The sequence below is a fragment of the Perissodus microlepis genome, chromosome 22 (assembly GCF_051167445.1).
Source record: "Perissodus microlepis isolate ML-2025 ecotype Zambia chromosome 22, ASM5116744v1, whole genome shotgun sequence".
Lineage (NCBI taxonomy): Eukaryota > Metazoa > Chordata > Actinopteri > Cichliformes > Cichlidae > Perissodus > Perissodus microlepis.
In genome coordinates, this window is record NC_140481.1 from 33197005 (window position 1) to 33218364 (window position 21360).

Sequence of the window (21360 nt, forward strand, 5' to 3'; positions counted from 1 at the left end):
GCGTGTCTGAGGTTAAAGCTACTCTGGGTTTTAATGTTTTGTCCTCTCTCCCCAGGCTCAGTCCCTACGAATGGTACAACCCTCACCCGTGTTTGCGGGAGCGGCGGGACATCCTGGAGAACCAGTACACGCTGGGGAACAGCCTGTGGTTCCCAGTGGGCGGCTTCATGCAGCAGGGCTCCGAGATCATGCCGCGGGCGCTGTCCACGCGCTGCGTCAGCGGAGTCTGGTTGGTACCAGCTTATGTTTCAGTCACGCTTTCCAAATGTGCACGAACATCTTCAGACAGACGAACTTTATGTGAAATACAGACAGTCACGTGAAACACGAGGTCATTTACATTACAATTTATAAATAATGGAGGACAGCGAGGACGACCGTTCCTGAGCGGAAGACGGCGTCACACGGTGTCACGCTCAGAGAAATCACCACCGCAGCCCGTGAGCCCATCAGGGCTGGAGTCATTTTAGCACGCTTCGCCTCCTCTGGTCCAGCTGTGTTATCGGTACAGCAGCGGTCGATTCAGGAAGGGCCCCCAAACATGTTTATATGAAACTTCACCCCCTGTGTGCTGCTGCAAACCAGGGTGGGTGTAGGGAGGAGGTCGGGGTGGATGGATGCCACAGAGACACAGTGGGGTGAGCGCTGCATTCAGGGGTGGGCAACTCCAGGCCTCGAGGGCCGGTGTCCTGCAGGTTTTAGATCAAAGGATGAGTTCGTTACCAGGCCTCTGGAGAACTTCATGTTGAGGAGGTGATTTAGCAGTTTGAGTCAGCTGTGTTGGGTCAAGGACACATTTGAAACCTGCAGGACGCCGGCCCTCGGGGCTGGAGTTGGACACCCGTGGCTGCTATAAACAATAATCAGTGACGGTGGTCGCTCTGTGCTCACAGCCCTGAGGCCGTCTGCTGGACTCAATATTAAACATCTGAGCGTCTCTGTTTGTACATCCAGCACTTTGCCCCCCCCCGCTCCCTCCCTCCTCAGGTACGTTAGCTGAGGCTGAACAGATGGTGAAGGGACTCTGGTGTGAAAGCGATGATGTCATTCTCTCTTCTGTTTCCTTCCACCCCCCGCCCCCTCTGACTCGCCCTCAACCCCCCTCTGACTCGCCCTCAACCCCCCTCTGACTCGCCCTCACCCCCTCTCTCTCTGACTCGCCCTCACCCCCTCTCTCTCTGACTCGCCCTTCACCCCCCCCTCTCTCTCTGACTCGCCCTCACCCCCCCTGTCTCTCTGACTCGCCCTCACCCCCCCTCTCTCTCTGACTCGCCCTCACCCCCCCTCTCTCTCTGACTCACCCTCACCCCCCGCCCCCTCTGACTCGCCCTCATCCCCCCTCTCTCTCTGACTCGCCCTCAACCCCCCGCCCCCTCTGACTCGCCCTCATCCCCCCTGTCTCTCTGACTCGCCCTCACCCCCCGCCCCCTCTGACTCACCCCCCCTCTCTCTCTGACTCGCCCACACCCCCAGCCCCCTCTGACTCGCCCTCACCCCCCCTCTCTCTCTGACTCGCCCTCAACCCCCCCTCTGACTCGCCCTTCACCCCCCGCCCCCTCTGACTCGCCCTTCACCCCCCGCCCCCTCTGACTCGCCCTCAAGCCCCCCTCTGACTCACCCCCCGCCCCCTCTGACTCGCCCTCAACCCCCCCCTCTGACTCGCCCTCACCCCCGCCCCCTCTGACTCGCCCTCAATCCCCCTCTGACTCGCCCTTCACCCCCCGCCCCCTCTGACTCGCCCTCACCCCCCCCCCTCTGACTCGCCCTCAAGCCCCCCTCTGACTCGCCCTCAACCCCCCTCTGATTCGCCCTCAACCCCCCTCTGACTCGCCCTTCACCCCCCCTCTGACTCGCCCTCAACCCCCCCCTCTGACTCGCCCTCACCCCCCGCCCCCTCTGACTCGCCCTCAACCCCCCTCTGACTCGCCCTTCACCCCCCTCTGACTCGCCCTCACCCCCCCTCTCTCTGACTCGCCCTCACCCCCCGCCCTCTCTGACTCGCCCTCAACCCCCCCCTCTGACTCGCCCTCAACCCCCCCCTCTGATTCGCCCTTCACCCCCCGCCCCCTCTGATTCGCCCTTCACCCCCCGCCCCCTCTGACTCGCCCTCAACCCCCCCCTCTGACTCGCCCTCACCCCCGCCCCCTCTGACTCGCCCTCAATCCCCCTCTGACTCGCCCTTCACCCCCCGCCCCCTCTGACTCGCCCTCACCCCCCCCCCCTCTGACTCGCCCTCAAGCCCCCCTCTGACTCGCCCTCAACCCCCCCCTCTGACTCGCCCTCACCCCCGCCCCCTCTGACTCGCCCTCAATCCCCCTCTGACTCGCCCTTCACCCCCCGCCCCCTCTGACTCGCCCTCACCCCCCCCCCCTCTGACTCGCCCTCAAGCCCCCCTCTGATTCGCCCTCAACCCCCCTCTGACTCGCCCTTCACCCCCCCTCTGACTCGCCCTCAACCCCCCCCTCTGACTCGCCCTCACCCCCCGCCCCCTCTGACTCGCCCTCAACCCCCCTCTGACTCGCCCTTCACCCCCCTCTGACTCGCCCCTCACCCCCCTCTGACTCGCCCTCACCCCCCCTCTCTCTGACTCGCCCTCACCCCCCCTCTCTCTGACTCGCCCTCACCCCCCGCCCTCTCTGACTCGCCCTCACCCCCCGCCCCCTCTGACTCGCCCTCAACCCCCCTCTCTCTCTGACTCGCCCTCACCCCCCCTCTCTCTCTGACTCGCCCTCACCCCCCACCCCCTCTGACTCGCCCCTCACCCCCCTCTGACTCGCCCTCACCCCCCCTCTCTCTGACTCGCCCTCACCCCCCGCCCCCTCTGACTCGCCCTCACCCCCCCTCTCTGTCTGACTCGCCCTCACCCCCCACCCCCTCTGACTCGCCCTCACCCCCCCTCTCTCCGCCTTTCTGTTTATTTAAACTTTAAACATTAATTCCCCAAAAATATAGAAAATATCATTTTTCAAATGCAGTGATTTTGTAACTTGAAACTAACATTCCTGATTCCTTTGTATTTGAGTGCTCTAAGCTCACATTAAATAAGAGTAAGTAAGTGTTGGTGTAGGGTGGAGGTTGGGTGGAGGATTCTTCGCTGTGGTTTAGCTTCAGGTTTGGTTCTTTTATTTTCTGTGCAGAGAAATGTTTCTATATTCGCGTGGTCTCATTATCAGGATAATGAAATGATTGTTCCATCTTCTCGCTCAGTGAGATCATATGTTTTAGCTGTAAGTGTAGCAGTCATATGTACAGTGAGGTGTAGGTGGTGCTGATGGAGGTGCAGCTTGTCAGAATCAAGCAGGTGAGCCAACCTGTAACCGTCTGACTACAAAATACAAAATGTGTGTCGTTACTTTGCCAGAAACATTTTGTGTTGTGAGTTTTTTTTCTGTGTAGAACCGAGTATTTCTGCACTGCTGCATCTGTACTTTGGCCAAATCAAAGTATGTCAGTACTTCCCCACCCCTGACTCTCCCTCAGTCCCAGTAGCTGCAGTCAGACAGATGGTGGAGTGATACTGGAGGGACCGGAGAGGCCATCAGCATCTTTCCTCTGACAGCTCTCAGCCCCGTCTGGCACTTAGCCTTAGAAAGGCTCACGAGTGGCTCGCAGCGCTGTTCACGCTGCATATTCAGTCAGAGTGGAAGCAAAGCGGCCGTCAGAGGGAGGGAGGTTAGCTTAAACGTGATCAGGTTTTTAGTTTCCCTCTCGCAGCGTCTAATAATCTCAGATTCCTCAGGACGCGTGTCATTTCCTGCAGCTCCTGCTGTGCACCCATCACGGCGTTCTGCTGCAAACGCTGAAGCGCACATGCAGCTCCTCGCTCTTCGCTGGGCTGAACTCTTTTCTGTCTCACTCAGTTCATATAACCTCAAACCTTTATAAAGCCATGGTCCTTTTACCCAGCATGCTCGGGGAGCTGCCTTGCTGATGTGTGGTGACCAACACAGTTGGCGGCGTAGCTCTGACGTTTCCCCTGAAACTCGGCTCATCTTTTAAAAAACATTTCTTTGTGTGTTTTATTTTTTTGTAAATGGAAACGAGATCCGTCGCAGTCGTGGGTCTCGTCTCCGCTGACACCACAGAGTGTGTCTTCCACTTCCCGCAGCTCTCTGTGCAAACACAGCACATTAGAAGTAATCACGGCCTCGAGCCAATCACCAGAGCCCCGAGTCTGTTTTCCTGTATTTGCTGGACTGCTTTTCATTTAGTTTCTGCTCTGCTTCATCCTTCCTCTCTGCCTCCTCCCTAATTCCCTTGCTCATCACTTCCGCCTCATTTCCTCTGCAGCAGAGGCGTCCTGCTCGTCTCTGCTGCAGCTCGAGTTCATGTTTAGGTTGATGATTTTTACCTAAAACTCCTGACGTTTCCTGCAGTGCCCTCCATCTGTCTCTCTGCTGCGTTTTCCTCTCTCAGCTCTTAATGAAGATAGGCGAGGGGGAAGAGTGGGGCTGTGCTGCAGGGGAAAAACATAAAGGTCTTCGTCTCTCCTCCCTCAGGTGGGCTTTCACCCTCATCATCATCTCGTCCTACACGGCCAACCTGGCAGCATTTCTCACGGTCCAGAGGATGGAGGTGCCCATCGAGTCTCCGGACGATCTGGCGGACCAGACCAACATCCAGTACGGCACCATCCACGGAGGCTCCACCATGACCTTCTTCATGGTGAGATTATTTTTTAATCCAGCCATCCCATACGGTCATCTCAGGCACACAGAGTCGGTCTCAGGGATTCTACTTCCTGTTAATCTCACTGCATGACAGTGCGCTGCAGTCCAGCCTGGGGTGCAGCATCGGTGAACAGATGCGAATGGAGATAAATGGCAAGAATCATTTTTTACACCTGCAGGAAAATCCATATTTGACATTAGTTTGTCCAAACAGCAACGGCAGCATTGATAACAAGTCGTCAGTGTTTCTCAGAGTCAGGCAGCTTTGAAAACCGCAGCTTTCTGCTGATGCAGGCTGATTGTTCAGGCAAGTCTGTAGGACAGCACACGCTCCAAACTCACAGACGTTAGTGAGACGCCCAACAGGAGGTTGCAGGGGTTAGAAGAAGCAGCTGGTTGAAGGTGAAGAAAATCACAAATGGAGGATGCTGTAAAGCGGCCTGAGGTGCTGTGACGTCCTGAATGCTCACAGAAAAGATGTTTCACTACAATCTAAACCTGCTGTCTATGCCGACTGTGTCCACCTCTGCTTTAAAAACATGATGGAAATTTACGTTTCGTTCTGCAACTGTGAAGAGCACGTCGTGACAAAACACGAGCTCATCTTGAATTTGATGGCAGCAACAAAAGGTTGGAAAAGTCAGAAACTGCATGCACAAACAGAATCATGTTCCCCACTGTGAACATGTCATCGTCTACATGATGTCATCAGCACGCAGGGACGAGGCCGATAACTGCGACCTTCAGCAGCGCTGCATTAAAGAATCAGTGCACGGGCTCAGGAACGCTCCCAGAAACCAGCGTCTGCCTGCAGCTCGGCATGCAGGTTAAAGCTGCATCACCCAGAGAAGAAGCCACGTGTGGCCACGATGGAGAAACAGCCCCAGTTTACACACTGATGTTAATGATGCGCATGGAAACATGGACCTGTCCAACTTTTAGAGACGTGTTGATGGCATCACATTCAAAATGAGCTCAGATTTTTATTTACATGCTTCATTTTTTTTTATTCTGTGTTTTGTTATCAATAAAATATGAGTTCATGAGATCTGCACACGTTAAAGAGCCTCCAAACTTGTACGTTGGGTGTTCTTTGAAACTCTATTATATATAATAGAGTAAATTATTAAAGATGAGCAAAATAATGGATGAGTACTGCCCTGTATGCGAAGGCCTCAATGTCAGCTGTTATTTGAATGTCAGTAAATGCATTTGCAGACAGACCAGCAGCAGTTTCCATTCACACATGAGAATTTTCAGAATCACAAAAAGATGAAATACTGGAAGTAACGACCCGTAAGTGTAGAGACACAGATCCTGTGTTTGATCCTGGGATGAATCCATCCAGATGATTGATCTCTGGAATGATGTAACCAGTAATAACACGACCAGATTATTGATAATTAAAAATGCTCCCAAAGTCCAGTTCAGCAGACGGCTACAGCCACCTGTCAGTCACAGAGGCCACGCCCCTAACCATGCAAACTTTTAGTCTTGTATTTTTTCAGTAAGTGTTGGTTTATTTCTCCCGTGCACTCAGAAACATTGACGTGGGTGTTTATGGGCATGGACCCACTGTCGGAGGCTGCCTCGAGTGGCCATTAGAAGAAGTGCAGATGTTTCACTGAACTGATGGTAGCTCAGGCGTAGCTCTCAGACCCTCAGCAGAGCACCAAACACCAGCTGTTTGAGGCAACTATCGATCCTTTTAAAGAAGTGAAATATATATTTTAAGGTGTTTTTAAAGATTTATGTCCTCAGCAGGAACCAGTGGACTCGAGCCAGACTGCTCTTAGTGAGACACAGGATATAAGTGCATTTACCACAGAAACAACCAAATCAAATAAAAACAGTAGACTTATGCTGTAAGCGCACATCACGTGGTACAAAAACAGACCATAGAACACGTTCAGACACTACAACTGTCCTTTCACCTTCTCTTCCTGCAGAACTCGCGGTACCAGACGTACCAGCGGATGTGGAACTACATGTACTCCAAGCAGCCCAGCGTGTTCGTGAAGAGCACAGAAGAGGGCATCGCCCGCGTCCTCAACTCCAAGTACGCCTTTCTGATGGAGAGCACCATGAACGAGTACTACCGCAGCCTCAACTGCAACCTCACGCAGATCGGAGGACTGCTGGACACCAAAGGATACGGCATCGGCATGCCTCTGGGTGAGGAGGGGGGAGGGGCTAACCGGGTACCACAAGCCAAGGTAGACTGCCCCCTGCTGCTGAGTGCTGGTGTTAAATAACTTGGGATCACTCTGTTCTGCTGTTAGCGAGGTCTCTGACAGCTCAGGTGATCCTGGCTAACGCACAGTTAGCAGAGTTAATGGAGAGAAGGAGGAACAGATGTTGACAGTGACAGAAAAGACACGAGCAGCTTTCAGGAGAGCCGCCGTCACTCGTCGGCCTGTTAACACATGAGCATCGAGGCGGCGGCGTCCATAGGGAGCGTTTACTTTAAATGCAGGAGAATCACAACACAGGAGTTTAATTTTTACGTTCCCTCTCTCAAACTTTAACTCAACCACCTCAACAAAACAAAATCCTCAGCGAGTCACGTGACCGCAGAATCAGGAAGTTTGAGTCCAGAGACACAAACGATCAACACATTTTACCACAACACACGAGAGCACGGCAGCGTGCTGTGCAGGAGTGAAGAGGGAGCAGAGTTTGGCTGTACGACAGGAGCCGTCGGCCAAAACGACACACGGCAAAAAGCTGACAAAGAGTTTGTAGCACAGCGACGAGCTGATCGCACTGAAAAGAATCAGGAGTAAGCAAAGGGCCATCTGCCCTTTGATCTGCTGAGGGTGAGGGGAGGAGGATGGGACAGATTATACAAATTATATCTGATATGATTTAAACATTGATCATTGGTTTGGGCGAGAGAAACAAACCCTTTGATGAGTTTTGTCCAAAGAGGACGGATGTTTCCAGAAAAGCCAGCCTGCAGTAGAAGAACAAACAGGAAGGCGTGCCAGGACCTTTCAAATGTAAAAGACCCAAAAAGTGGGCGTGTCATAGTTTTGTCTTCCATTATCTTTTACTGCGAGACTCGCTCACTGCCGCTTTATGAAAGTCACTCTGTGACGGAGTAATGAGAGGATGACTGGAGCTCGTTTACAGCCACCCAGGACGAAACATTAATGTTGCTGCTGTATATGGACTCAGTTTAACTGTACAGCTCCTCCGCCATCGCAGACTTGTATGAGGCGGGCGGGGATTGGACCACGCCCCATACTGGAGCCGACGTCCCCGCCCCCTTACACTGCGGGTGGAGTAAGGGAGACACTACTCATACGGCGTGACCCTGCGCGCCTCCTGCTGGTCGTATCACACCATTCAGTTCTGCAGCACAACTCTCCCAAACAAAATACTTTTACTTTGAAAGATTTGGCACTTCCTCTTGCCAGAGGGATGAATGTCGTGAACACGCGGTGTGTGAAATATTTCATTTTAAAGAACTTCTCATGCTGAAATCAGATCCTCAGAATAATAAATGCGCCTCATAAAGCAGTGAAGATGTCAGCGCTGCTCATCCAAACAAATGTTTCGTCTAATCTGCAGCTTCTGCCGTCACACCAGGTTTCATGTGTTTCAGCACCGAAGCTTCACTTTTCCTTCTAATGAGTGTAATGGTGGCTAACACAGGTGTTATTCTAAGAGGGGAACCCTCCCAATAAAACGGGCGGAGCAGTGGAGCAGCCAAGGGAATAGACTGAATTGAAAACTGTATCGCTGAAATGTAATTTATTATACAAAAACCGTTAAAAATATAAAAGCAATTAAAACCACCCCGGCCAGGGAGAACACACAATAAAAATCAATAAAACATAAACATTAAAAGTCCAGTGGCGTCCACCGTAAAAGTCACTAAAAGTCAAAATCCAGCCAGTCGGAGGGGGCAAGGAAAAACCCGGCGGCGTCCTCGCCGTCCAGTCAGTGTCTCCGCTCAGGGGTGCTGGAAGAGACGGGCAGCGACAGTCACTGTTCGTTACAGTGGCTCGGTTTATTGTAGTAGGATAAGTCGTGAGACTTACCCGGATGGGCAGAGCTCCTAACTCTGCCCGCCGCTTTTCTGCAGCACGCCAACACTATTGTCTCGCCGTGGGAGGCTGATTCCCACCGTAGCGTAATCTGGCCTCCAGCTATCCCAGCAGCAGAACAGCTCCCTCCGCCTCTCCGCTCGCTGGCGTCGTATGCCCTCGCCACGTACTCGCCGCCAACCTGCACCAGCCCGTCTCAGGCTTGCGGCCGCCGCCGCCTGACACCATTCACTCCGCCATGTCTGCCGCTCTGTCTCCCATGCCTCCCGAACACTCTCTCTAAATCAGCACCGGCTGTCACCTCTCAGGTGTATCAGGTTCATAATCAGGGAGGGGCGGAGTCTTTCCAGGACAAGTCACCAATAAATATGATAAAACATGCACTAAACCCATAAAAATAAAAGACTGTACAATATTAAAAATAGTAAAACAGTAAAAAATCCTACGTAACTTGTCCATGAGCACCAAACAAGCTCTCTGCTAATGGCTGCGTACCTGACAGGAAAGGCTGAAGCACGGCTGAGCGATGAGCGGGGTCACTAAGAGAAGGCGGGGCCTGGAAACCAGACCAGGGCCGTGTCCCAATTAAGAGACCGCACGCTTGAAGTACGCGCACTACGCGTACTACGTACAGTGCGTACTACAAGTACGAGAAGTGAGGAAGTGAGAGGCTTGTGAAATGGGACGGTCTAGCCGTCGTCGCGCTGTTCAGGTTGCCTAGCAACCATGACACTAATCGCGAGAAACGTTTCATACAGCGTTTTGTGACAGAAATGAAGGAGAAAAATGTTTTGTTGTTAGTTCATTTTTGTCATGACCTCACTTTGATCAGTTGAGTATCTGAGGCTGAGACCACAGGACTGTAAAACACGATTGTTGGGCTTCAAGATTAGTTAGTAAATAACAATTAGCTGATGTTGTTCATGAGACTGAAGTCATCTCACTGTGGTAATGTAAATATAATATGGCCAATAGTATAGTATTGTCAGATTATTATGATATATATATATTACAGGATATATTACAGCAGTGAGCTTGAACTCTGGGTCAAAGATTCAAGTTGCAGTTATTTATATTTCCTGTCACCTTAAATCTTCACTCAAAGACAAGCATCTGTGACAGTGTATATGTAGATGTGTTATACAGAAGAGACAAATATTGTTCATTTAATATGTTGACATTATTACATTTGGCTCAATGCTTACATATATGTGTAAAAAGCAAATGTACGAGCTGTGAAAACTGTGTCTGATAGAATGAAGAGTCGACTGATATATGAAATATTCCTTTATTGGGGAGAAAATCAGACCATGTCATAACTGCTTTAAGTCACACAGAATAGATATCAGAGCCTTAAACAGGCTGACTTCTGCTAAATGGGTCAAACTGGGCAGAAAGTCTACAAACACATAACATCCTTATAGAATATGATGTAACACTATAGATCAACTTAGCTCAGAATATATAAAGCATATAAACAATTACAGCAATATGATGCAACAAACACAGCAGCTACTGATCCAAAACACTCAAAGCTTCATAGAACTGAAACAAACATTTATTTTAGCTCCATCCTGCTGCTGATACAGACTTTAGGTTTCTGAATATTAAACTTGTTGCTGCCTTTCATAGTGTGTAACTTGAAGGCCCTGAGTACTTTCTCCCACACTGAAAACACTGGATGATCACATTATTTGAACATTACCTAATAAGACTGATTCAGGACAGACAGTGATGTTAAACTTTCCTAGCAGTCCTTCACAAACAGGGAACAGTCTGTCTATTCTCTCCATCTGTCAGCTGCTGCTGGCTCTTCCTCCTCCTCTTCCTCACACACTGCTGAGTTTGTCCTGGTGGATCATCAGGGCTGCAAAGCCTCACAGATGATGTGCAGCAGTGGGTCCCTCAGTCTGTCCTCACTCTGGACACTTGCAGTCGTCACACATGGAAATCAAATGTGTGATAAGCTGCAGGATTCAAACACAAGTGTAACTTATAAACACATGTTCATACTTTTATTCCACAATCAGAGAGAAAGAAACAGAGAGAGAGTGCAGGACAGACAGACAGGTGACAGTCTCAGGTGTACACACTGCTACACAACAGCACAGAGAAGCAGGATTTAGTGTTTGTGTTATTACGAGTGTAAACAAGAAGAGTTCCCAGACGGTCCAGTGGACACATGTGTGACTGCTGTGATTAAAGCATCTTTCTTTCAGCTTAACGAGTGAACCGTCAGCTCGTTCAAACACACGTTAAAGTCCGTTTGGCTCGACGCCACCGAGCAGAGGCAGCAATATAACATAGCTAACATTAACAGTGCAGTGAATCCTGCTTGTGCCGTGATATTCAGGACTGCAAACCGAGCAGCATCACTGACTTTCAGCTTGTTGTGTTTGTGGATATATGACTGACTTTAATTATCCATAAAATCATCAGATTCTCTGTGAGATTAAGGTCGACTATTGTATTATTATATTTTAAAGGCTTTAAAACCAAGTTAACGCTGAAAGTACAAACATCACTAATGTCACATAACTTTGCCGACATGTGGCCAACAGCAATGTTTTAATGTTCTTCATTATTAAACATTCGCACATAAATAAGTGACGTCATATTCAGTACTTACTTTTGACAGTTCACTCTTCGGCAGCTCCCTTCTGCCGTCTTTTGCGGCAAAATTATCCACACCCACCGCCGCGCCATGAATTGTGGGATATATGGGACCACGAAGCGTGCACCGGACCACGCTTGATATTTGGGGAAATCGACGGCGCATTTGGAGTACACTTCGAATGGGGACAGCTGTCGTTGCGTGGCGGTGACGTAATCGCACTCAAAATGCGTACTTCAAGCGTGCGGTCTCTTAATTGGGACACAGCCCAGTTCTGTCTCTGAGTGGATTTTGTTTAGGTGGGGTACTGCTGACACTCTACTGTGGATTGACTAACATACAGAAGCCTCTACTGCCATCCAGTGGTCAAAAATTACACTGCTGTAGAACTGGGCTGCTGTAGTTTAAAAATAGATAAACATGTGCCAGTGCAGCCGTTTATTGTTGTTATTAAATTATTGCCTTTTGTTTGATGATGAAAACAAACAATCTCTTGCCTCAGGGCAGGTTTAAAGTGTCAGATGAACCATGACACAGTTAAATGTGACCGGATTGGTGAGCTCCACACCCACAGTCTGTGGATTTGGATTGAATCTGCCCCTCGACCCTGCTGTTTGCCCTAGAGGAGCAAAATGCTGTGGCGGCGTGGCTGCAGGGCTCGGTCGGGTTCCCCCGTCACCATGATAAGGAATAGAGCAAATACATTAGCAGCTGATCAGGTTATTTGACAGCAGGTCCATCACATGATCAGTATAAAACGAGTATCTCAGAGAGGGCTTAGAGTTTCACCAACCTGCAAAAAAACTGCAGGAGGATCAGAGCAAATGCGTAGAGCACCGAGCTGAAAAACAAAGTAGTGAGAGCTGTCAAAGAGGCTGTGTCCATCTTGTGTTTACAGTCTATGCTTTGCCTATTGTCCCTAAAGCCAATCAAAGCCACCTCTGCTGACCCACGGCTGCAGAAACGGCAGGAGTGACGGTGTGGAGGGTTCAGTTAGTGTGTGTCTGCTGATAAGTGTCAGCCTGCAAGCTGTCAATAAATCTTTACTGAGGATTGAACGTGAGTCTGTTCAGTAAACAACCTGCAGTCTGGAGAGATTAGAGGATTACATCGTGCTGCAGGTTCCCGTCCAGAGCTCCGGTGTCGCCGCCCGCTGCCTCCAACACATCTGGAGCTCCGGTGGAAACGAGACTGCGGACAGCAGCGGCGATTTGTATAAAAGGTGCAGCTGCTCGCGTTGTCGTTGTGTCGCTGTTTATGAGAACATGTTAAAAACCCCGCAGAGCAGCAGAGCACGCCGCCGCCTCCACATCAGCACGTTTACCTGATGACAGGTGAGCAGGTGAGCTCCGCCGTTAGCACCAGCCCTCTGTTTTCATTCACAGCCCACCTAACACTGGATTTGTCTCGTTGCCTTTGAAAGAGGAACACCAGCTGGCAGCTCGTCTTCAAAGCCACTTTAGTGCATCAGGACGCCGCGACACCGAGTGCAGCTGTGTGCAGCCTGGTTGGTTCCCACAGACGTGAAACAGAAATCCACAGACGCTGAAAGTGGTGCAGAACGATGACCTCGTCTTGTGTGGTCATGCAAACCTGATTCGATAAACAAGACAAACCCATAAAAAGTTTCATCCATCCACAGGCTCTTCTGATCATCTCACACGCCTGGAAGCTGAAAGTGGACTCAGGGCCACAGGTGGTGTGTGCGTCAGGCAGACAGAGGCTTAGATCAGTCTCGGGTTGGTGGTTTGATCCGTGCCAAGGTTTAGCTCACGTTTATCCAGCATCAGATTGGGTGAGCTCAGTCTGAGTCTGCTCACAAACGCGCCTCGGCGGTCGTCCGATTGTTTCTGGATGGTGCCTCAAAGCACCGAGGTGACCGTTGGTAGGATTTGATGCTATATAAATAAAACTACAGCGAACTGTACGTCTGTGATGGCATACAGGCTGTGTCCAGGAGTGCATCTGAAGGAAACTACTTCCTGTTCAGAAGTGCAATACAATACAGTTTTATTTATATAGCACATTTAAAATCCCGAAGGCTTCGCAGTAATACGGAGAAAAACACAAGTCAATAACAGAGTACAGATGGGGCACTAACAGACAGAATGGAGGCATTAATAGAACAGAAGAGTTAAATAAAATAGGCATCAAACCTCAATACAGAGGGAAGGTCAGATCGTGAGTACGAAATATCTACGAAGATAAATATTTTTAAGGCAGTAAAATTAATGATAAAATAATACATTTAATAAAAAGTGTAAAAAGGGTATTAACTGGTCAGGAAAGCCAGGTTAAATAAGTATGCTTTCAATCTTGATTTAAGGGACTGGATAGAGTCCGAGGCACGAATAGAAGCAGGGAGGCTGCAAAGGTTGGGTGCAGCTGAAGCAAAGGGTCGCCTCTGGTCTTCAGCCTAAACTTAGGTTGGTGATCTTAATGTACGACAAGGAGTGTGCAGCTTGAGGAGGTCAGTGAGGCAACTGGGCGCAATATTATTCAGGATTTTAAAAGTGAGTAGCAAAACTCAATGTGATATTTGATTGGTAACCAGTGTAGATCAACAAGAGCTGGAGTGATAGGAGCAAATTTTCTAGCTCCAGTAAGAAGGCGAGCCGCAGCATTTTAAAACAAGCTGCAGCTTTCAAATAGAGATGGATTGGAGACCACAGTAGAGAGAATTGCAATAGTCTAACCTGGACGTCACAAAAGAGTGGATAAGAGATATTGTATTTTTCAAATATGGAGCCCAAGGGTTCTCAAAGTGAGAAAAGGTGGACATGCACCCTAAAACCAGAACAGGATTCAACACGAGAGAGTGTGAAGCCTTCAGTAATAAAACTTTTCCACTAAAATGATTAAGAAATTGCTCACAGAGAGCCTGAGAGGCCGAACTCGACGATCCAGGACAGGGATTCATCACGGAGTTAAACATTTTGAATAACATTCGGGGTTGTGGCTGTTAGTCTCAGTAATATCTGACAGGAAAGCTGCTTTAGCTGCCTTAACAGAGTTCTGGTATAGAGAGCAGCTCCTACAAAGGATGTCGTAGGATATCTGAAGCCTACCTTTCTTTTTCTTCCACCTCCTTTCAGATTGACGGCAGACACATCGTAAGGCTCGTATAGTTTCATTTAGCCAAGGTTGAGTAGTTTCATGTGTGTCTTTAGATGCTGAATATGACTTCTGCTCCTCGTCAGGCTCGCCGTATAGAGACGAGATCACTCTGGGAATACTGCAGCTGCAGGAGAGCAACAGGCTGGAGATCCTGAAGAGACGCTGGTGGGAGGGAGGACAGTGCCCCAAAGAGGAGGACCACAGGGCCAAAGGTCAGTGTCATTGTAACGTAATCATTTAACGTAAAAACATCATTTCCTGTTTCTGTTTGATGGAAAGATTCCTGCCTAGGACACAACCAATTTCCAATTTCGTTGTACTACTGTACTATGTATGACTGTGCAATGACAATAAAGAGTTAGCTTATCTTAACCGTGCTCCTCGCTCATGTCAGTGAAGTCTTACCATGATGACACGACACGAGGAAGTTTTTATCAGGCGTCTCCTTTCCTGTGCCGCCTGTCTTTTCCTCATTGATATAACAAATGACTTTGTCCTCCGGCTTCGCTGTTTTGACCCACGTGTATTTGTCTCCTCCTTCTGAGGCGTCTCACGCCAACAACTCCACATTTTATGCCATCGAACAGGTTTGATAGTTTTAGTGTCAGGGTTACAATTAGGTTATGGTTAGATTTAGGTCAAGGGTCAGGGTTAGGCATTCATTTTTGATGGTCAGGGTAAGCGGCTAGGGAAAGCATTATGTCAATGAGATGTCCCCACAAGGATATAAATACACACGTGTGTGTGTGTCTGTGTGCTGGCTCGTAGTTTGTGTTAAAGATGCTGACACGTGTGTAATCGCCCTGAAACCTCAAACAGCTGAGCTTCGTCTTTTGAAGCGTGCTCGTTTCAGGGCTGAAGGACTTCCCAGCCCATGCTCGTGAGTTAGTTTTGCTGACATGTTATAGTTTTCCATGCAAACTTTGAAGAACTGCAGCGATCTGCAACCAAAGCAAGTTTTTGGTGAAGGTGAACCAGCACGGGCTGGATGTGAAGGACTGGTTTTTCCGTGGCGACCGTCAGCTTGTCTGACTGCGACCTGTTTCTTCACGTGAAGAACAGCAGACGTGCTGCTGCAGCTTTAGCGCTGACACAGGTGCTGCTGGCAGTGTGACGACCTGACCGAGACGCCTGAAAGAGTCCGAGACTTTGGTAATACTGATGGTGTGTTTGACACAGGCGTCAGGAGCATCTCGTCCCACAGGGAGAGGAGAGGGCTTTGAGGATCTGTGCGAGTGTCCTCATGGTCCTGAGCGGTCCTGAACAGGTGACGCTGAGCCTCGGTGGGATGGCCGATGTAAATATCGGTTGTTTTAAGCCTGGCCTGTTGTTGCTGATGGAGAGCACGCTGTGTTTGGAAACAGTCCTCAGGCTGGTAGACAGGTGTAGGTGAATCGATCTGTGATGTGTCCATCGCTGCGTTTCAGGGCTCGGCATGGAGAACATCGGCGGGATCTTCGTGGTTCTGATTTGCGGCCTCATCATTGCCGTCTTTGTGGCCATCATGGAGTTTGTGTGGTCGACACGCCGCACCGCCGAGACGGATGAGGTACACCATCGCGCACACACACACACACACACACAGAGATTACACTGGGCAGACGTGAACACTGCAGAGCATCTGTACACTGATACAAACGTGCTCAGGTCTTTACCGCGAGCACAGACTCTCTCTTTGCCTGCAGACATCAGCTCACACACTCTGTATGACAAGAGCAAAAAACTTCCATCAACAGATTACAAATATTCAAAAGAATAAAACGACACATCTGAGCGGTGCTGGAGCAGGAGGGGCAGTGAACCACCAGCAGCCGTCAACATGAGACTGAAAAACACATTTAAGTTGATGTTTTTTAACCAGCTCCTGCCAACACAATGAGCTGCTGCTGCCACCTGCTGGTGTTACACCTCCACAAGGTCAAGTTTATTTATACTGCACATTTCCAAACAGTCAATGCTGCGCAAAGAGCTTAACAATGTAAAATACCACTAAAACAAATAAAATGTAAAACAATGATGCAGTAAAATATAGAAAAAAATAAACAAATAAAATAAAAACAACTAAAACAACAACTAAGGCTGTTAAAACCAAAATGTTTGGGTTAAAGTGGTGTTAAAAGCCAGACCATAAAATGTGTCTTCAGTAGCGAGTTAAATTGATCAAGTGTTTGTGCACATCTAATATTTAAGGGAAGACTATTCCAAAGTCCTGGACCTGCCACAGAGAAGGCTCTGTCACAATGAGAAGTTTAGTCCGTGGATAACCTGGTTTTAACTGGACCTCATGGTTTTCTCTGGAGCATAAAGGGGCTCAGCCGTTAAGCACCTTAAAAACAAAAAGTACAACTTTAAATTGGATCCTGTGACGGAATAGGGAGCCAGTGTGGAGATGCTAAAACTGGGGTTACATGCTCCTAACGTTTAGTGCCAGTTAGCAGACGAGCAGCTGCATTTTGGACCAGCTGGAGACCATAAAGAGAGGCCTGGTCCAGACCAAAGTCCAGACCAAAGTACAAAGAATTGCAGTAGTTCAGTCTGCACGTAACAAAGAGAAGGTGCAGCTCCAGGTCCACTGCTTCCTTTATTCCCAGCAGCTGATAGACAGCCTCCATCAGAGCGTGAAGGGTGTAGCTGGAGTTTGGGGGACCTCCATCAGAGCGTGAAGGGTGTAGCTGGGGTTTGGGGGACCTCCATCAGAGCGTGAAGGGTGTAGCTGGAGTTTGGGGGACCTCCATCAGAGCGTGAAGGGTGTAGCTGGAGTTTGGGGGACCTCCATCAGAGCGTGAAGGGTGTAGCTGGAGTTTGGGGGACCTCCATCAGAGCGTGAAGGGTGTAGCTGGAGTTTGGGGGCCTCCATCAGAGTGTGAAGGGTGTAGCTGGAGTTTGGGGGCCTCCATCAGAGTGTGAAGGGTGTAGCTGGAGTTTGGGGGCCTCCATCAGAGTGTGAAGGGTGTAGCTGGAGTTTGGGGGCCTCCATCAGAGTGTGAAGGGTGTAGCTGGAGTTCAGGGGAAGCCTCCGTCAGAGTGTGATGGGTGTAGCTGGAGTTTGGGGGCCTCCATCAGAGTGTGAAGGGTGTAGCTGGAGTTTGGAGGCCTCCATCAGAGTGTGATGGGTGTAGCTGGAGTTTGGGGGCCTCCATCAGAGTGTGATGGGTGTAGCTGGAGTTTGGGGGCCTCCATCAGAGCGTGAAGGGTGTAGCTGGAGTTTGGGGGCCTCCATCAGAGCGTGAAGGGTGTAGCTGGAGTTTGGAGGCCTCCATCAGAGCGTGATGGGTGTAGCTGGAGTTTGGGGGCCTCCATCAGAGTGTGATGGGTGTAGCTGGAGTTTGGGGGGCCTCCATCAGAGTGTGAAGGGTGTAGCTGGAGTTTGGGGGCCTCCATCAGAGTGTGAAGGGTGTAGCTGGAGTTTGGGGGCCTCCATCAGAGTGTGAAGGGTGTAGCTGGAGTTTGGGGGCCTCCATCAGAGTGTGAAGGGTGTAGCTGGAGTTTGGGGGCCTCCATCAGAGTGTGAAGGGTGTAGCTGGAGTTCAGGGGAAGCCTCCGTCAGAGTGTGATGGGTGTAGCTGGAGTTTGGGGGCCTCCATCAGAGTGTGAAGGGTGTAGCTGGAGTTTGGAGGCCTCCATCAGAGTGTGATGGGTGTAGCTGGAGTTTGGGGGCCTCCATCAGAGTGTGATGGGTGTAGCTGGAGTTTGGGGGCCTCCATCAGAGCGTGAAGGGTGTAGCTGGAGTTTGGGGGCCTCCATCAGAGCGTGAAGGGTGTAGCTGGAGTTTGGAGGCCTCCATCAGAGCGTGATGGGTGTAGCTGGAGTTTGGGGGCCTCCATCAGAGTGTGAAGGGTGTAGCTGGAGTTTGGGGGGCCTCCATCAGAGTGTGAAGGGTGTAGCTGGAGTTTGGGGGCCTCCATCAGAGTGTGAAGGGTGTAGCTGGAGTTTGGGGGCCTCCATCAGAGTGTGAAGGGTGTAGCTGAGTGCCTTTGCTCTCTCTCTCAGGTTTCCGTCTGTCAGGAGATGCTGACGGAGTTCCGTAATGCCGTATCCTGTAAGAAGAATTCTAGATCCCGTCGTCGCCGACCCCTGACCAGCACTGGGGGCGGAGTCCTACGTCACCCATCACGCCTGGCTCTGGCCGGTCCCCGCCCCATCCGCCTGATTCGAGAGATGCGTCTCAGCAACGGGAAACTGTACAGTGGCGCCGGCCCAATGACGGGCGGGTTGGCAGGGGTCGGGGGAGGGATGGGAGGATGCCCCGATCTGGGCCCGGGGCCACAGAGGCTCCTGGAGGACCCGCTGGGCACCAAAACCTCTACCACCACCACCCCTCCTGCATCAGCCCTAGTGGCTCCGCCCGCCCCGCCGCGCAGCTTCCTGCAGGCCTGCAGTCACGTACGCATCTGCCAGGAGTGCCGGCGGATCCAGAGCCTGCGACCGGCCACGCTTACCCCACCCCCGCCCCCTCCGCCCTCCTCGTCCTCCTCCGCCTCCTCCTGCTCCCGGGTCCCGCCCTCAGTGTCGATGACAGGCCTTCACCCCCGTCACAGCGCTCACCATCATCTCCATTATCACCACGGCTCCATGTCGCTGCCCCGCCTTCCGCCGCCCCCTCCCCCGATGCCGACGGACAGAGCTGACAGCGACGGGGGCGTGGCGAGCCCGCAGCGGTACAAAAACAAACCTGTGCCCCCGCCCCGGCCGCTGCCCCCCAACAAGACCCCGACACACCCACCGACAGACTTACTCAGCGGACACGACTGAGCCTAAGGATGCTGTCTGTGGGGTCAAAGGTCACAAACTACTCATTGACCCCAAAGCTGTATTGGTCTAAACTGGCTCTTCAGCAGGGGTCAAAGGAGGAAACCATTCTGACCCCTTTGTGGGGGTCATCCATTAAAGCAAAGACACGTCAGTGGACTGCACCAAACCTTTACGGGGGGTGAGCGGATTGACCCGCTCTGAGGATGAAGGACTACTCACGGACTTTTTACCTTTTGGATTAAAGCAGACAAACAGGAAGTGACTGTCTGAGGCTGACCCGCCCTCAGCCAATCATCTCGCTCCATGCCGAGCAACGAGGACTCGGACAGACTGAGGTTTGATACTGATCCAGGTGTTTGTATAGACGAAACGCTACAGATACACACACACTCACACAAAGTGGAGAAGAAGAAAAACTAAGTTTGTGATTGTATTTCCTGTCCTGTTGTCCAATCAGAGGAGCTTCTCCTCCTCCTCGTCCCGATCCTGAAGCTGATGTCACAGCGATCTGATCGCCGAGTTGTCTCATTTCTAAAGGTCACCTGTCAGCTGCCGGCGGCGCTGAGCTCCATCGCCGAATAATTTGGACCTGCTGTACAAAAAAAACAACCTGTTGACTTTTTCCCTTTTTTACTATGAAATGAACGAACAGCTGCTGCAGTTTCTGTGTTTGTTTTGCAGTTGTTACACACATCTGTATTTGTGTTATCATTTAATCATTTTATTTGTATTTTATATCATTTTTCATTTTTATATTTATATTTTATTTTATTTTTGTTGTCATTTTTTTCCTTTTTATAAAAAAGAAAATATAAAGTTACAATTACAAAATATATAATTATAGTTTGTTGACATGCAGGAAGTGAAGCAGCAGCTGAAGACAAAGTGTGCGTGTGCGTGTGTGTGTGTGTGTTTCCTGATGTTTTCAGTTTTCCCCTCAGATCAGCAGGACATTATTGATTCTCTTGTTATCATTATTATTATTATTGATATTGACTTGTGGGGTGACTGTAGGAGGGGTGCCGCCCTCTGATGTTCAATATATAGACTCATGTTTGGAATAAATAAATAAAAAACTGAAAGGTGCGTTGAGGTGCCCCGGGTGGAGGAGGTGAAGGTGGGGTTGGGCTGGTGGTCACGGAGCAGCACACAGGGTTTGTTTTGTTGTTTGATTTCCAATATTCCATGTTTTTGTGATCAGCTGTTCGTTCAGAACTCGAGGGATGGGGAATTAGTTTAACGCCGATTAGGAATGTCCTGTGGACGCGCACATCAAGTGTAACAGCAGCCACGGATGCAGCGTGAGCCGGGTGGACGAGGTGATGGTTGAGTTCGGCTGCTGGAGCCTGGTGTCTTTCTTTCAGCTTTAACTCTAATCCTGCATTTTTATTTTATTTGTGCACGTTCTCCATCAAAGCCAGAACCCAGCGACGTTGCCACGACAACAGCAGGTTAGTGACTGTGAGCAAAAATGAGCCCCGTCACATGTGAGGGGACAGAAATCACCTCTGACATCATTCATGAGGACACCTGCAGGGATGCTGCAGTAACAGAGTGCAGCCAGCAGAGGGCAGTGCAGACTAAGGAAAGCCACAGCTGAGGCAGGTGTGTTCACATCAGCAGGTAAGAATGTGGAAGTTGGAGCGAGTCGTTCCTTAATGTGACATTTATTTATTTGTTTCACACATGGTTCAACAGTATTTCATTTCCTACATACAAATCCTCCTTCCCAGTAATATAGCGCTGCACCCGTGAGTGAAAAGCAGCAAACGCAGCTCTGTGTCCTTTAAAAATAATCGTTAGGATGAATTTAAAGTGATCCTGACCTGTTCCTATCAATGATAATGATTCTTCATTCAAAAATAAGGTGTGATGCACAAACAGTGTATGAAACTCTGAATGAAAGGCTCCGGTTCAGCTGGTTGTGCTTCAGAGCAGACGTCATGACTGGGTTATCTCTGGAGGTTATGAGGTTTTCCTCAAAAGATAATTCAGATGATGAAGTTCATTAAAAGAACTGAAACTTCTGCTCTTTAGCTGTGTGATGCAAACGGGTCTTCATTTAACCCCGAGTGGCCTCGGCAGGAGGAAAGAGTCCAGCTTTAGAGGACGCTGCAGAAGTCTGATGGACGTGCTTACTGAAAGGTCTTTT

The 21360-nt window shown here is 50.1% G+C and overlaps 1 protein-coding gene across 3 annotated transcripts in view; it reads left to right on the forward strand.

Annotated features, from left to right (window-relative positions):
* LOC146363615 (glutamate receptor ionotropic, kainate 5-like) overlaps positions 1-20294 on the forward strand; it is a 210903-nt gene extending 190609 nt beyond the window's left edge. For all 3 annotated transcript variants that reach the window (XM_084918751.1, XM_084918750.1, XM_084918752.1), the window contains 6 exons: positions 56-229; positions 4500-4665; positions 6620-6845; positions 14540-14668; positions 15884-16005; positions 18447-20294. In XM_084918751.1, the coding sequence (XP_084774877.1) occupies positions 56-229; positions 4500-4665; positions 6620-6845; positions 14540-14668; positions 15884-16005; positions 18447-19208 (1579 nt within the window). In that variant the 3' untranslated portion in view covers positions 19209-20294. The remainder of the gene's footprint in view (positions 1-55; positions 230-4499; positions 4666-6619; positions 6846-14539; positions 14669-15883; positions 16006-18446) is intronic.
* The last annotated feature ends 1066 nt before the right edge of the window (positions 20295-21360 follow it).